We start from the raw sequence: 15,983 nt of genomic DNA on the forward strand, positions 1-15,983 counted from the left end.
GTGAAGACTAGAGAAGATAAAATTGAGAAAGTAACTTACATCAGAAATGATATAATTTGGTCGAACTATCACATTGTGAGACAACGAATTGCATGTTGAGAGAGAGAGAGAGAGAGAGAGAGAGAGAGAGAGAGGAAGGGAGTTGGGGAGGGAGGATGTGGGTTAGAGACTTTAGAAGAGTGGGCAAGGCGAAGAACGAAAAAATTATTGGATAGATAAGATGAAAGATGAGGATATGCAGAGAAGAGTGAGAGCGCATACACAATTACTGAGTGTAATGAAAAGAAACTGAATAGGACACACATTAAGAAAGAAAGAGGGGATTACAAAAAAAGTCTTACAGGGATATTGAAATTTTAAACATTTTTATAGGCCGAGGTCCAGCAACTGTATGTTATTTAGTTACAGGATATATGTATAGCTACCTCAGTTGCACAAAATTATTGTAAAATTGATTTATATAGGGATATATTGAAAGGAAGAGAAGATGAGGAAGGAAGAGATTTCAGATCATGGATGATGAGATGTATGGCAGCTCATATAGCACCATTAAGATAAAAGCAATAGACAACCAGAAACGGGCTTGTTGGTTGGTATGGGAGAGGGGGTTAAGAGATTAAACAGTGAGGTCACTAGTTCCTGTTAATCTGCCTAGAATCTCCAGGATTCTTCCATGTATACAACCTTCTTTTATGATTCTTGAACCAAGTGTTGGCTATGATTAAGTTATGCTCTGTGCAAAATTCTATCAGGCGGCTTCCCCTCTCATTCCTCTCCCCCAATCCATATTCACCCACTATGTTTCCTTCTCTCCCTTTTCCTACTCTCGAATTCCAGTCACCCATGAATATTAAATTTTCGTCTTCCTTCACTACCTGAATAATTTCTTTTATTTCATCATACATTTCATCAATTTCTTCATCATCCGCAGAGCTAGTTGGCATATAAACTTGTACTACGGTAGTAGGTGTGGGCTTCGTGTCTATCTTAGCCACAATAATGCGTTCACTATGCTGTTTGTAGTAGCTTACCTGCACTCCTATTTTTTTATTCATTATTAAACCTACTCCTGCATTACCCCTATTTGATTTTGTATTTATAACCCTGTATTCACCTGACCAAAAGTCTTGTTCCTCCTGCCACCCAACTTCACTAATTCCCTCTATATCTAACTTTAACCTATCCATTTCCCTTTTTAAATTTTCTAACCTACCTGCCCGATTAAGGTATCTGACATTCCACGCTCCGATCCGTATTGAATAGAGCCAAATAAATACTTTAAAATTACTACCATTTTGTCTTCCAAATGTTTACAATTATTACCGAATTTAAGTTTCAAGACAATTACTGATTTCATCCTATAATGAAAATATTAACTAGGAATAGTCAAAATAGATTAGAAAATCAACTACATACATAAAACTAAGCACACAATTAGATCTGGTGTTACATTCTTTAAGACTGAGGGCCAACCATTCTCTTTTATGTAAATGCAGATTATATTCATGTATGATAATGGTAATTAGTCAGACATGAGAACACGAATTTTAAGGAGGCAGATGGCAAAACAAGAGGGGAAGTAAAAATATCCCAGCTTCCTTTGTCACAAAGTGGTCTTCCATGTTCACTGTATTTCCTGTCTATAGCACTCAGTGATCATTCATGTCGTAATGTGGTGCAGTAAACTCACTAGCCATGATGTGTAAATAATCTCAATTGCTTTCAGCTTCCTTAAATTTCATGACACCATCTGTCAGGAATATCATAAAAAAAAAGAAAAAAGTGGCCACAGGACTGTGTGTTCAGATACCTGTTCGGTTGTATGTATGAATGTGGTTACAATTGCCAGAAAAAAAGCAGTGCTTAAAAGCTTATGTGGATGCTGTTTTATGTTATGTGTTACTGTGCTCCACACAACAATCTGCTGTAGGTAAGTAGTTGTCTCTCTCTTATTTTACGTTGTTGTTGTTGTTGTGGTCTTCAGTCCAGAGACTGGTTTGATGCAGCTCTCCATGCTACTCTATCCTGTGCAAGGTTCATCATCTCCCAGTACCTACTGCAACCTACATCCTTCTGAATCTGTTTAGTGTATTCTCCCTCTATGATTTTTACCTTCCACGCTGCCCTCCAATACTAAATTGGTGATCCCTTGATGCCTCAGAATATGCCCTACCAACCGATCCCTTCTTCTAGTCAAGTTGTGCCACAAATTTCTCTTCTCACCAATCCAATTCAATACCTCCTCATTAGTTATGTGATCTACCCATCTAATCTTCAGCATTCTTCTGTGGCACCACACTTCGAAAGCTTCTATTCTCTTCTTGCCTAATCTATTTATCGTCCACTTTTCACTTCCATACATGGCTACACTCCATACAAATACTTTCAAAAACGACTTCCTGACACTTAAATCTATAGTTGACGTTAACAGATTTCTCTTCTTTTGAAACACTTTCCTTGTCATTGCCAGTATACATTTTATATCCTCTCTACTTCAACTATCATCAGTTATTTTGCTCCCCAAATAGCAAAACTCGTTTACTACTTTAAGCGTCTCATTTCCTAATCTAATTCCCGCAGCATCAGCCGATTTAATTTGACTACATTCCATTATCCTGCTTTTTGCTTTTGTTGATGTTCATCTTATGTCTTCCTTTCAAGACACTGTCCACTCCGTTCACCTGTCTTTCAGGTCCTTTGCTGGCTCTGACAGAATTACAATGTCACCGGCGAATTTCAAAGTTTTTATTTCTTCTCCATGGATTTCAATTCCAACGCCGAATTTTTCTTTTGTTTCCTTTACTGCTTGCTCAATATACAGATTGAATAACATTGGGGATAGGCTACAACCCTGTCTCACTCCCTTCCCAACCACTGCTTCCCTTACATGACCCTGGACTCTTTATAACTGCCGTCTGGTTTCTGTACAATTTGTAAATAGCCTTTTGCTCCCTGTATGTTACCCCTGCCACCTTCAGAATTTGAAAGAGAGTATTCCAGTCAACATTGTCAAAAGCATTCTCTAAGTCTACAAATGCTAGAAACGAAGGTTTGCCTTTCCGTAATTTATTTTCTAAGATAAGTCATAGGGTCAGTATTGCCTCACGTGTTCCAACATTTCTACGGAATCCTGATCTTCCCTGAGGTTGGATTCTACCAGCTTTTCCATTAATCTGTAAACAATTAGTGTTAGTATTTTGCAGCCGTGGCTTATTAAACTGATAGTTCGATAATTTTCACATCTGTGAACACCTGCTATCTTTGGCATTGGAATTATTAAATTCTTCTTGAAGTCTGAGGGTATTTCACTTGTCTCATACATCTTGCTCACCAGATGGTAGAGTTTTGTTAAGCCTGGCTCTCCCAAGGCTGTCAGTAGTCCCGGGGCCTTGTTTCGACTTAGGTCTTTCAGTGCTCTGTCCAACTCTTCATGCAGTATCATATCTCCTATTTCATCTTCATCTACATTCTCTTCCATTTCTATAATATTGACCTCAAGAACATCACCCTTGTATAGAACCTCTATATACTCCTTCCACCTTTCTGCTTTCCCTTCTTTGCTTAGTACTGGGTTTCCATCTGAGCTCTTGATATTCATGGAAGTGGTTCTCTTTTCTCCAAAGGTCTCTTTTAATTTTCCTGTAAGCAATATCTATCTTACCCCTAGTGAGATAAGCCTCTACATCCTTACATTGGTCCTCTAGCCATCCCTGCTTAGCCATTTTGCACTTCCTGTCAGTCTCATTTTTGAGACGTTTGTATTCCTTTTTGCCTGCTTCATTTACTGCGTTTTTGTATTTTCTCCTTTCATCAATTAAATTCAATATCTCCTCTGTTACCCAGGGATTTTTATTAGCCCTCGTCTTTTTACCTACTTGATCCTCTGCTACCGTCACTATTTTGTCTCTCAAAGCTACCCATTTTTCTTCTACTGTATTTCTTTCCCCCATTCTTGTCAATCATTCCCTAATGCTCTCCCTGAAGCTCTCCACAACCACTGGTTCTTTCAGTTTATCCAGGTCCCATATCCTTAAATTCCCACCTTTTTGCAGTTTCTTCAATTTTAATCTACAGGTCATAACCAATAGATTGTGGTCAGAGTCCACATCTGCCCCTGGAAATATCTTACAATTTACAACCTGGTTCCTGAATCTCTGTCTTACCATTATATAACTTATCTGATACCTTCTAGTATCTCCAGGCTTCTTCCATGTATACAACCTTCTTTCTTGATTCTTGAACCAAGTGTTAGCTATGATTAAGTTATGCTCTGTGCAAAATTCTACCAGACGGCTTCCTCTTTCAATTTTTCTCCCCAATCCATATTCACGTACTATGTTTCCTTCTCTCCCTTTTCCTACTATTGAATTCCAGTCACCCATGACTATTAAATTTTCGTCTCTCTTCACTATCTGAATAATTTCTTTTATCTCATCATACATTTCATCAATCACGTCATCATCTTCACAGCTAGTTGGCATATAAACTTGTACTACTGTGGTAGGTGTGGGCTTAGTATCTATCTTGGCCACAATAATGCGTTCACTATGCTGTTTTACGTACAAAAAAAATTAGAGAATGCCTGAAACATTCCTTTCTTGTCACTTACAGCCTCAAGTGCACAGGTGGATGAAAATCACTTTCTTCAATAAATTGTGTCACAAAACATGATCTTTTTGCAAGTGTTTCACTGCCACTTCTAGACTCTTTGGATTCTGGATAATTAACCAGTTCCATCTAGTGTACAAACAACAAACTGGTATGTGATACACACTGATATTTGTATCACTTGAAGATTCCATAGAAGAGTAATCATTATTATAACAATAAGGAATTCACAGGTTGGATGCTCACTGTTGTTCATGATGTATCTGCGAGACTCCGTGTAATTATGATGGCAGAATTCTCTTAATGAAAAATCAAACATTCTCCTCTCCACACTTCCGAGTCACTACTGCAAAATATGGATGGGACTTTACTCTGTACACTAGTATAAGATTCAGTCAACTAATCAACAAGTAACTGGTGGTGGTGGTGGTGGTGGTGGTGGATGAGATTATTATTATTATTATTATTGTTATTGTTGTTGTTGTTGTCATGGACTGCATATCTCAATATGTATATTATATATCTAAAAACAAAGATGATGTGACTTACCAAACGAAAGTGCTGGCAGGTCGATAGACATACAAACAAACACGAACATACACACAAAATTCAAGTTTTGAAACTCTTTGCCTTTACAAATGTCTGCTTGTGTCTGTGTATGTGCGGATGGATATGTGTGTGTGTGCGCGCGCGAGTGTATACCTGTCCTTTTTTCCCCCTAAGGTAAGTCTTTCCGCTCCCGGGATTGGAATGACTCCTTACCCTCTCCCTTAAAACCCACATCCTTTCGTCTTTCCCTCTCCTTCCCTCTTTCCTGATGAAGCAACCGTTTGTTGCGAAAGCTTGAATCTTGTGTGTATGTTTGTGTGTCTATGGACCTGCCAGCACTTTCATTTGGTAAGTCACATCATCTTTGTTTTTAGATATATTTTTCCCACGTGGAATGTTTCCCTCTATCATATTCAATATGTATATTGTTTTTTACTCAACATCTTAACATTGTGTGGGTAGTTAGAACTGAAATAACAAAGGAAATTTGAAAGAACTTTAATGGCATACCTCAATATCTGATATTGCAGACTTTAAAGTACAGGACCAATTCACTAAACGATTGCTTCGATATATAACACCTTCGTCATGAAGGCGTACAAATGCCTCTGTAACTGCTCTACACAATTTTGGATCCATAGTGAAACAGGCTCGGTCCCAATCCAGTGATGACCCAAGCCTACGAAGCTGTTCATAGATAGTATCTCCTTTTCTGCAAATTCAAAAAAAAAAAAAAAAAAAAGTGTAAAAAACCTTCATGTCATAAAAACTCAAGGTACAGATACTTCACACTGACCCAAAAACTATAATTCCAAAATCTACTGCATTATCATGTCTATTTTCTATTGTTTGATAAAAAAAATAGAAGAACATGCAGCATGCAGAGGGGGTGGAATGCAAGCAAATTATGATACTCACTCTAAAACTCCTCTCTATACAAATAAAGCAATCATTTTTGCAGTTTGGTCAGTGTAAACACTTAAGGTAAGATTGCAAACAATGTGCACTATTTACCCAGTTGTCTGGCAGTTTAAATGTTGCAATGCTTCACTGAAGCAGCGACTGCTACTTCCCTTCCTGAGACAACCCTTCACATCTATGTTGGCTCTCTCCATTCCTGAGCCTCAATTTTTCTGGCGGTAACCCAGCTTGGTAAATGTTTCAGAGGGGCATTTATGTATGTTGGTAGCTGATCTTCAGCATCTGATTATACGAGGGCAGTTCAATAAGTAATGCAACACTTTTTTTTTCTGAAACAGGGGTTGTTTTATTCAGCATTGAAATACACCAGGTTATTCCCCAATCTTTTAGCTACACAACACTATTTTTCAACGTAATCTCCATTCAATGCTACGGCCTTACGCCACCTTGAAATGAGGGCCTGTATGCCTGCACGGTACCATTCCACTGGTCGATGTCGGAGCCAACGTCGTACTGCATCAATAACTTCTTCATCATCCGCGTAGTGCCTCCCACGGATTGCGTCCTTCATTGGGCCAAACATATGGAAATCCGACGGTGCGAGATCGGGGCTGTAGGGTGCATGAGGAAGAACAGTCCACTGAAGTTTTGTGAGCTCCTCTCGGGTGCGAAGACTTGTGTGAGGTCTTGCGTTGTCATGAAGAAGGAGAAGTTCGTTCAGATTTTTGTGCCTACGAACACGCTGAAGTCGTTTCTTCAATTTCTGAAGAGTAGCACAATACACTTCAGAGTTGATCGTTTGACCATGGGGAAGGACATCGAACAGAATAACCCCTTCAGCGTCCCAGAAGACTGTAACCATAACTTTACCGGCTGAGGGTATAGCTTTAAACTTTTTCTTGGTAGGGGAGTGGGTGTGGCGCCACTCCATTGATTGCCGTTTTGTTTCAGGTTCGAAGTGATGAACCCATGTTTCATCGCCTGTAACAATCTTTGACAAGAAATTGTCACCCTCAGCCACATGACGAGCAAGCAATTCCCCACAGATGGTTCTCCTTTGCTCTTTATGGTGTTCGGTTAGACAACGAGGGACCCAGCGGGAACAAACCTTTGAATATCCCAACTGGTGAACAATTGTGACAGCACTACCAACAGAGATGTCAAGTTGAGCACTGAGTTGTTTGATGGTGATCCGTCGATCATCTCGAACGAGTGTGTTCGCACACTCCGCCATTGCAGGAGTCACAGCTGTGCACGGCCGGCCCGCACGCGGGAGATCAGACAGTCTTGCTTGACCTTGCGGCGATGATGACACATGCTTTGCCCAACGACTCACCGTGCTTTTGTCCACCGCCAGATCACCGTAGACATTCTGCAAGCGCCTATGAATATCTGAGATGCCCTGGTTTTCCGCCAAAAGAAACTCGATCACTGCCCGTTGTTTGCAACGCACATCCGTTACAGATGCCATTTTAACAGCTCCGTAGAGCGCTGCCACCTGTCGGAAGTCAATGAAACTATACGAGACGAAGCGGGAATGTTTGAAAATATTCCACAAGAAATTTCCGTTTTTTTTCAACCAAAATTGGCCAAGAAAAAAAATGTGTTGCATTACTTATTGAACTGCCCTCGTATATTAATGAGAAGATTTTCTTTGGTTGCAAGAAAAGTAAATATTAGTTTATAACTAGACGCCGAGTTTGAATTACCAGTGGTCAGTAAAGAAATAGTGTTTTTTGGGGAAAGGGGAGGTTGTGGAGGGGATTACATAATTTGCTGGTGAAAACAGTCAAATACTTAAGGAATTAAGATGACACAGCATGTAGATGACCCACAGTAACCTTTGGTACATTTTCGGTTGGTTCACACTGCTTGCTTTGCTTACGCCAAATAAAGTTATCAACTTCTAATCTAACCAAGACCCTGGGCTATATAATAAACAAGCAATAACACCAATTATTGGATGCTAAACACAAGGTCTCAGAGTATGCTTTATATTTTGCCATTTTTACGTAGTAAAAGTAAAAACTCAGGTAGCTGAGGGACTTTTTTGGGTCTAATAAAATATTACACTGCCTTTTTCAAAAGGCCATACCAGCATTTGCCTTAAGTGATTTATGGAAAACACCTAGAATATAACTCTGTGTGGCTGTACATGGATTTGAACCCTACTTCTCTTAAGAGCACAGAGCTGTAACTATTGCACCACTACACTGTGCTGCTTCAGATGCCCCACACAAGGTCAGAAGAAGACAAGGTCACATAATATCCAATATGACCATGCCTCATACAGCTCTACAGTGTTCAAAGTAACCTTAAATTTGAGACAATTCCACCTTCAGCATCACTACAGAGAGTACCAAATTGGAAAAACAACACATTTTTCAACAAGAAAGCCTCAGCAAATCTTTTACATCAGGAAAAAGTAATAAAATGTGAGGAAGAAATGTAGAGTTTACCGAGCCATTAAAAGTCTGTATAATTAGAGATAGTGTACAAACTCGGTTAGAGAGGAATAAGACAGGAAATCAAAGTTTGCACTGCTAAAGAAACCATCTCAGAATTTGTAATTTGGAGATACCATGGAAAACAAACAGGGATGATGACTAGGTTATATAAGCCTCGCCTCCTGAACATAAATGCCATGTCTTCATGCACGACATCGTTAGCCACGAAGAGTGAAGAAAAAAAAATCAAATAAGTGCAAAATCTACAAATGGATGTTTAAAATAAAAACCGTCCCAATTTTTGTAACAAGAACAGTTAAGAATTGAAATCTTGTTGAGATTCAGTTTATTAAAGAGGGAGAAAAATGCAGATACATGATAGGAAAGAATCACAAAATAGTAATTTTGAATTTAGAAAACAACAACAACTGTAGTAGTAGTAGTTATGTAGTGTAAGGGCAAAATGGAGTCTGTAAGTATTTACTCCTTTGTCCAAACACAACAAATGTCTGGCTCTGTACATGGCACCTTCCACTTTTAAAAAAGCCTTTGGTATGTTATACTTTATTCTACAAGGACAGAAATGTGTATACTTTATCTGGAGTAAAAAAAAAAAAAAAGAACAAAACAAAGAAAGGCAGAGGCTAGTATAAATTTTTTTTACTGTTATCTGTGGCACTGCACACTACTCATCATCCAACTACAAGTAAGTGATTACCTTTCTTCATTTTTGTTTGTTAAAGACACAAACATTTAAGAACACAGATTATATTGTTTTCTAATCTGTATACAGCTTGACAACTCTGCCTTCTTTACTCTGTATAGCTTTTTGAGCAACCAAACATTCTCTCTCCCAACAGCAGAAACTCGATAAAAAAACTTACTCCTTGCGCCACTGCCATACTTTCTCAATAAATTTTTCTCTCCCAATATCATGGCGAGTCTTCTTTTCTTCCTTCCATAACTTCTTCTCCACAACAACCTGTGTGGCAATTCCAGCATGATCACACCCAGGAACCCATAATGTTGTGCGACCTTTCATCCGGTTCCTGCAGACATCACAAAATTTAAATTAAGCAGTAATTAATATTGTTAATATTTTCATTAGTTCCTGATAGTACTATTTAACAAGAGGATACTTATATTACAATGGCAACAATAAGGGAATCTACACTTTCTAGGCATATTTCACAGATGAAATCTTGTCTGGTCATCAGCCAAGTTGTGGCATCAGGTTGTGGCAACGTTTTGACAAGTTTCCTTCCATCAATTCCAGGCAATGTCTGATTCGCATCTGGTCTGTTTCTTTATAGCTGCTGGACCACAGACTCCTCTACAGAGAGCCCAATGGGTGAGCCACACGTGTGTCTCAAGAAGAGGAAATGTCGTGGTTGGTGGCACAGTCAAACACGTGGCACAACTGCTAAAACCTCTCTTGGGCCACTGTACATGCCACATCAAGAACTCAACAGAGTTTGTGAAAGTGCTTTACGAGAGACATCTGGACAAGGGTGACCTCCAACTCACCTTCACTGTCATGTCTCTCCTGATGCATTTACCACTAGAAGGTTCTTTATTATTACTGGATAATCACTTTGAGAGTGACAACAGTTTCGACATGCATTCACCATCACCTACTTCCAATACAGTGGAAATTTTTACAGACCGACAGACAGAGTTGCCACTGGATACCCTCTACAACCAATTTGTGGTTTGACTGTATAGTGTAGAAAAGCTACAAGAGTTCCTGAGCCACCTTAATGGTACACACAACAATGTCAAGTTCACAAGGGAGGTAGAAGAAAATGGATGCCTACCATTCCTAGGCATTCTGATGAATAAGAACCCTGATGGTGTAAGCTGGGACATTGCATTTACAGGAAGAAGACCCACAGATCTGTACCTGAACACCACAACTGCCACCATCCGGTACAATGCAAATCTGTGTTTCCCACCCAGATATATAGAGCGCTAGCCATATGCGACTAGGAAAGTCTGCCTACCAGTTACAGCATCTGTATGAAACCTTTCACAAGAACAGTTACTAGATGAGCTCTCCAGCTGAACAAGAAGAAAAAAGGAAACACTCCAGAAGAAAAACCAGGTGACTGGCATTCCTTATGCGCAGGGCCACCCACAGACAAGATTACCAGAATAATGGAGAAACACAACACAAAACCCATTTTCCACTCAATAATTAAAATAAAAAAAACTGATAGTTATTGGAATAGGAGTAATTTACCTGATTTTTCTATACTAAGTAAGTATTTTATGGGCAGCATGTTACAGGAAGTCAGCACACACTGTACCAACCAACTACCCAAACAATAGGGTGTGAACTGGGCCAGAAATGAACACTCTAGACAAAATTGATATGTGAGGTGCACTATCTACAGATCAACAAATAGTGACAATTAAGTATCAATAGGTGCCACACTGCAGCGAAAGTGACAAAACTTGGTAAAAAGTAATACCACTGTAATGTTTATGATAAATGTCCTCAAAGTTCTGATAGTCAAAAACCTTATCATTAAAATTTTACTTGTCTGGAAATAATAAATCGCTTCTAAGTATTGAAGTTGTCATTTGCTCTTCATGCAGGAATTAGTGTAACATTAGTCAAAAACAGAGATGAAAGTCATTAGTCATCTTAGATGGTCCTGTATCGCACATGTTCAATTTGGCCACTTTTTAGCACCACTAAGCCTTTTTTACTACTTTGCCACAAGAAACTTTCAGTTTGTGAATGAAACAGTTGGTCATCTGTCTGATGTCCAATACCTTTACAGTCATATACTTCCTTCCCTAGAAGTCATTTTCTAATCTATACTGCTATTGGTCAAGACACTTTTGCACATTGCTAATGAGATCGAATTCCTATTTTTAGCTTCACTACCTGGCAAACATAAAACTTTTATTTCTAAGTTTTATGTTTTCTTGCCGTATGCTGATGGCTGAACAGCTTGGTGGCTTGTCCTCAGGCATGTCAACTACCACTTGAAAATGGCTTAATAACCAAAATTTGACAACACGGCAAAATAAACAATAATTACAACTGATGGCAGAAATTTTGTCATTTCAGGAATGCTGTACGACTGGCCGAAGGAGAGTATGTCTAGTTTCTGTTCACGCATTGGTTCACAAAGTATTTGGAACATTTTGCTCACTTCTGACAGCCTTCCCCGTTGGACTCAGAATTGAACACAGAGTGGCTGCCCTCTTGAGACACTCACATAAAAGAGCTTCCTGGGGAAGTACCACATGTGGAATATTAAAATGATACTAGAAGGATTCAACCTCTTGGGCATCATTGGCAGTTCCATTATAGGTCCAAGCTTTCTGGAGCTATGGAAACCACCATTAACACAACCAGAACTCAGTAGTGGTTATCATATTTTTTATGATGTTATAAAAGTTCTAACGTACAGTATAAGCAGAAACTTCGTTGGTCTTAAGGTCTCTCTGGTGTCAATTGTCACTCACAACAATAGGATATGTACAATGCCTGACAAAAAAAGTGAAGCACCTAGAAGACATGATCAGATGTTAATTTAATTTCATACATGTACACACGATTGGCGGCTATCCAGATGATAAGAGTTGCAATTATTTAATGACAGGAAGAACAACCACCAGAGTGCTTTAGTTTTGTTCACGTTTAGTCTTGTTACTAGGTCTGGTAGGACATATAATGGGCATGAATGTCAGAGGTTGAGTGATGATTGTGAAGTACAAGAAGATGCCACATATTCTCCGAGACAGCATTAACAGCATCTAAAATAGTTTCATAGAGCCTCATTGTGGGTCTCTATTTGGCCGTCTGGCCAAAAAGTGTAATATTCAAATTCATGGGCTATTCAGATATGACAGAGCTCCGATGTTGATCTCCATGAGATAGGGAACAAGCACACTCATCGTTCCGGTTGGTCACATCTGACAACTGTGAGGGAGGTTCATCATATTGTGCACCAAACATATCATAACCTCTTCACATTTGCTCCTGCCATTTGAGGGCAAGTAATAGACTCTCTGCAACATTCTGTGTCATCTTACACCACTGGTCAGAGGCTAGAAGGAGCTGTACCACGGAATTACCGTCCCATGTGTAGGTTGCCATTACCACAACACAAACAAGTGTATTTGGAGATGTCCATGACCAAGAAACATGAACTGGAGATGAATGGTGCTGTACTGTGTTCAGCAATGAATCGCAGTTCTGCACTATCCTGGATGGACATTGTCAGCAAGTATGGCAGTGTGACCTGTGGATATGTATATATGTTGTGTACATAGTTACGCATAGTCAGCGCGCACACAACTTTCCCACTAGAGCGCGCCCCACTAAGCACAACAGCGCAGGTGCAACGCTCGTCCGTCTCCGCACTACGAGATGGCGCTGTCTTAGAGACGGACCAAATTCTGCTTCCGCCAATCCGCGTATTAATATGTAACGCAGCCAATGAGATTGCTGCTAACGTAAAACCTTTACTCCTCGCGGATCACACTCGCGCAGCGATACCTGAATGCGCAAGGTATTATAACGAGTGTACAGACCTCCGATTAGTCAGTCTGCATTTGTCTGCACCAGTCTCCATTTGTCTGTACCAGTCTATAGTCAAGTTTCAGTCTGTGCCTAATAAGATTATCATATTCCTGTACATAGCCATGAAGAGAAATGTATAGACACTTTGTCAAGTATCAGAGATATGTGAGAATAAGATTAACGTACCAAGACCAGAGGAACTTCAGATTGTCAATTGTAAATAGCATCCAGAATCAAGTTAAGTAAGGTTTACGATTGTTATTATTTTAATAAATGTGTGTGAAAATTAATCAAGTTCTGTTTAAAGTTGGTCACCGTCAATCTGCTACTCTAAGCGTGCAAGTGGCATTTCTATCATCTGACCTAACGGCAGAAGATAAACACGCCACGATAAGACCACGAGACATATTGCTGACACTCGCCTACTTCGTTAGAGCGACAAGTCAAATAATCTGATGGTGTGTACCGAAGGTCTTACAGTACGCACACCACATTGGCGGCGAGGTACTAAGGAAACAGATGATTTCAGCACAATTACGGATGACTACGTGTGAGCCTGCAATAAAAATGGAATTACAGTGGACTTAGGGAAGCTACATACTTGACTGTTAACCCTCTCTCTTGCAGCTAAGATATCATTATTGCAGTAATCTAGTCGCACTTGGAATTTTCAGATAACCATGGACCTCACAGCGCAGATCGTAAACCTCATGGCACAAATACAACAGACGCAACAGGCGTAGCTTACAAGAGTGGAACATTTCGAGTTGCAGCCTGCCGTAGCATCTCCGCTACAAATTAAAGTTTCGTCACCACCTTTCGCAGTTTACAACAGCAAGGAAGAAGCGTGGCCGGACTATGCGGCACGCCTGGAACAGCACTTCCTCACACACCAGATATCAGGTGATGTAGAAAAAAGATCTTATTTTTTGGCAAATTGCGGCGCAGCTATCTACAACCTTCTCTTAAAACTGAGTCCGACTTGTGAACCGACAAATTTGTCATTCCCAGCTATTAAACACTTGCTCGAAAAATACTTCGACAAGCAAACGCATGTCGCGGCTGCAAGGCATAAATTTTACTTATGCAAGAAAAAGGCACAGCAGACATACACGGAATGGATTACTCAGTTGCAAGGATTAACTAGGAACTGCAAATTTATTTGTGAAACGAAAATTGTAAAAAGTCCTATGCTGATTCTTTAATACGTGATATGCTCATAAGGCATTCACCAGACGAGAACTTATGGAAAGAGCTCCTTAGTTTAATCAATGCGTCCTTGCAAGACTGTTTACCAATCATTCGAGCACACGAACAAAGCCAAGCTTCTCTGAGTGTGGTACAAGACGACGGCTGTGACATGTTCGCGACACAGGCACGCGAAACGGGGCAGCGCGGCCCGCATACCCAAGGCCGTAAACAGGACAGCAAGGCTAGGCTCACGCGATCTAAGAATGGATCACACACCCAAGCTCAAAGTTGAAATCATGTCTTAAATGTGAAATCAATCATCACAGAGGCAATTGTTACTATCGTAACGCACATTGTGACTTTTGCAAACGAAAAAGGCACAAATCAGAAGTGTGTACTAAGAAAAGTGTACAGTCTAGAAATAAGTTTAGCAATAAGAAAGTGCTTAATTTTAAGCAGTATACCTCCAATGCGTGTGACGATATGAATAGGCAAGACTATATTCAGGTTTCAAAAGTTAAACATGAAGTTAATGCTGTTGCACATAACAGGAACAAGTCTTTGTATGTCACATTACTGGTGAACAAAATACCTATCAAATTCCAGACTGACACAGGATCGTCGATGTCTATCATAAATCTGCACACGCATAAATGGCTAGGTTCTCCTAAATTGCAGCATTTTGACAGCTCACTGTACAGCTACAGTAATAAACAAATTCCAGTCAAAGGTGCACTGACGACGGAAGTAACTTACAAACAGTTTACCAAGACAGCTACTTTAGCAGTAGTTAACACCCATAAGGCATCAAACTTGCTGGGTCTGGATCTCTTTAACGAATTAGCCTTCACAATCCATGAAGCGAAACAGGTCACACATGAAGTTCCGAAAGGAAAATTACAAACAGTGTTGCAGAAGTACGATGATATTTTTTCCTCCGCAACAGGCAGTGTAACATATTACCAGGCTTACACTATGCTGACACCGAATGCAGTGCCGAAGTTTTGCAAAGCTAGAACTGTCCCTTGCACAATGAAAGAACGCGTAAAACAAGAACTTGACTGTTTAGAAGGCAATGGTATTATCGAACCAGTCACATGTAGCGCCTGGCCAACACCAATTGTTGTCATAGAAAAGCCAAATGGATCATTACGTATCTGTGGAGATTTCAAGAATACCGTCAATTCACAGTGCACTATAGATATATACCCGACTCCGAAACCGGAAGAACTGATGTATAAATTAGCAGGGGGTGTGTATTTCACCAAACTGGATTTAAAGGAAGCATATCTGCAAATCCCTTTAGACAAAGATACACAAAAGTTTATGGTCATAAATACTCCATTTGGATTGTACAGATACAAGCGCTTACCATTTGGTATCGCTAGTGCACCAAACATCTTTCAACGTTACTTGGAACAATTAATTAGAAACTGTCCTAACGCAGTTGACTATCTCGATGACATAATCGTCTCGGGAAAAACTCCACAAGCTTTACTAGATAACCTGGACGAACTGTTCAAGGTTCTCAGAAAGGCCAATCTCAGGTGCAACAAGGACAAATGTATATTTTTTGTCAAGAAAATTCAGTATTTAGGACATATATTGTCAAATAACGCAATCAGTCCGACACCACAGCATATAGAAGCAATACAGAAATTGCCAGCTCCGAAAAACTTGAAGCAACTAAGAGCTTTATTAGGCCAAATTAATTATTACCGGAA

The 15,983-nt window shown here is 39.8% G+C and overlaps 1 protein-coding gene across 1 annotated transcript in view; it reads right to left on the reverse strand.

Moving 5' to 3' along the window:
* The window catches only part of LOC124612550 (valine--tRNA ligase), a 208,721-nt gene that overhangs the window by 142,910 nt on the left and 49,828 nt on the right, over nucleotides 1-15,983 (reverse strand). Inside the window, exons 4-5 of the mRNA XM_047140825.1 lie at nucleotides 9,410-9,574; nucleotides 5,668-5,869 (exon numbers count right to left, since the gene is read on the reverse strand). Coding sequence (XP_046996781.1) covers nucleotides 5,668-5,869; nucleotides 9,410-9,574 — 367 coding nt within the window. The remainder of the gene's footprint in view (nucleotides 1-5,667; nucleotides 5,870-9,409; nucleotides 9,575-15,983) is intronic.

This window comes from Schistocerca americana, chromosome 4, assembly GCF_021461395.2.
Source record: "Schistocerca americana isolate TAMUIC-IGC-003095 chromosome 4, iqSchAmer2.1, whole genome shotgun sequence".
Taxonomy (NCBI): domain Eukaryota; kingdom Metazoa; phylum Arthropoda; class Insecta; order Orthoptera; family Acrididae; genus Schistocerca; species Schistocerca americana.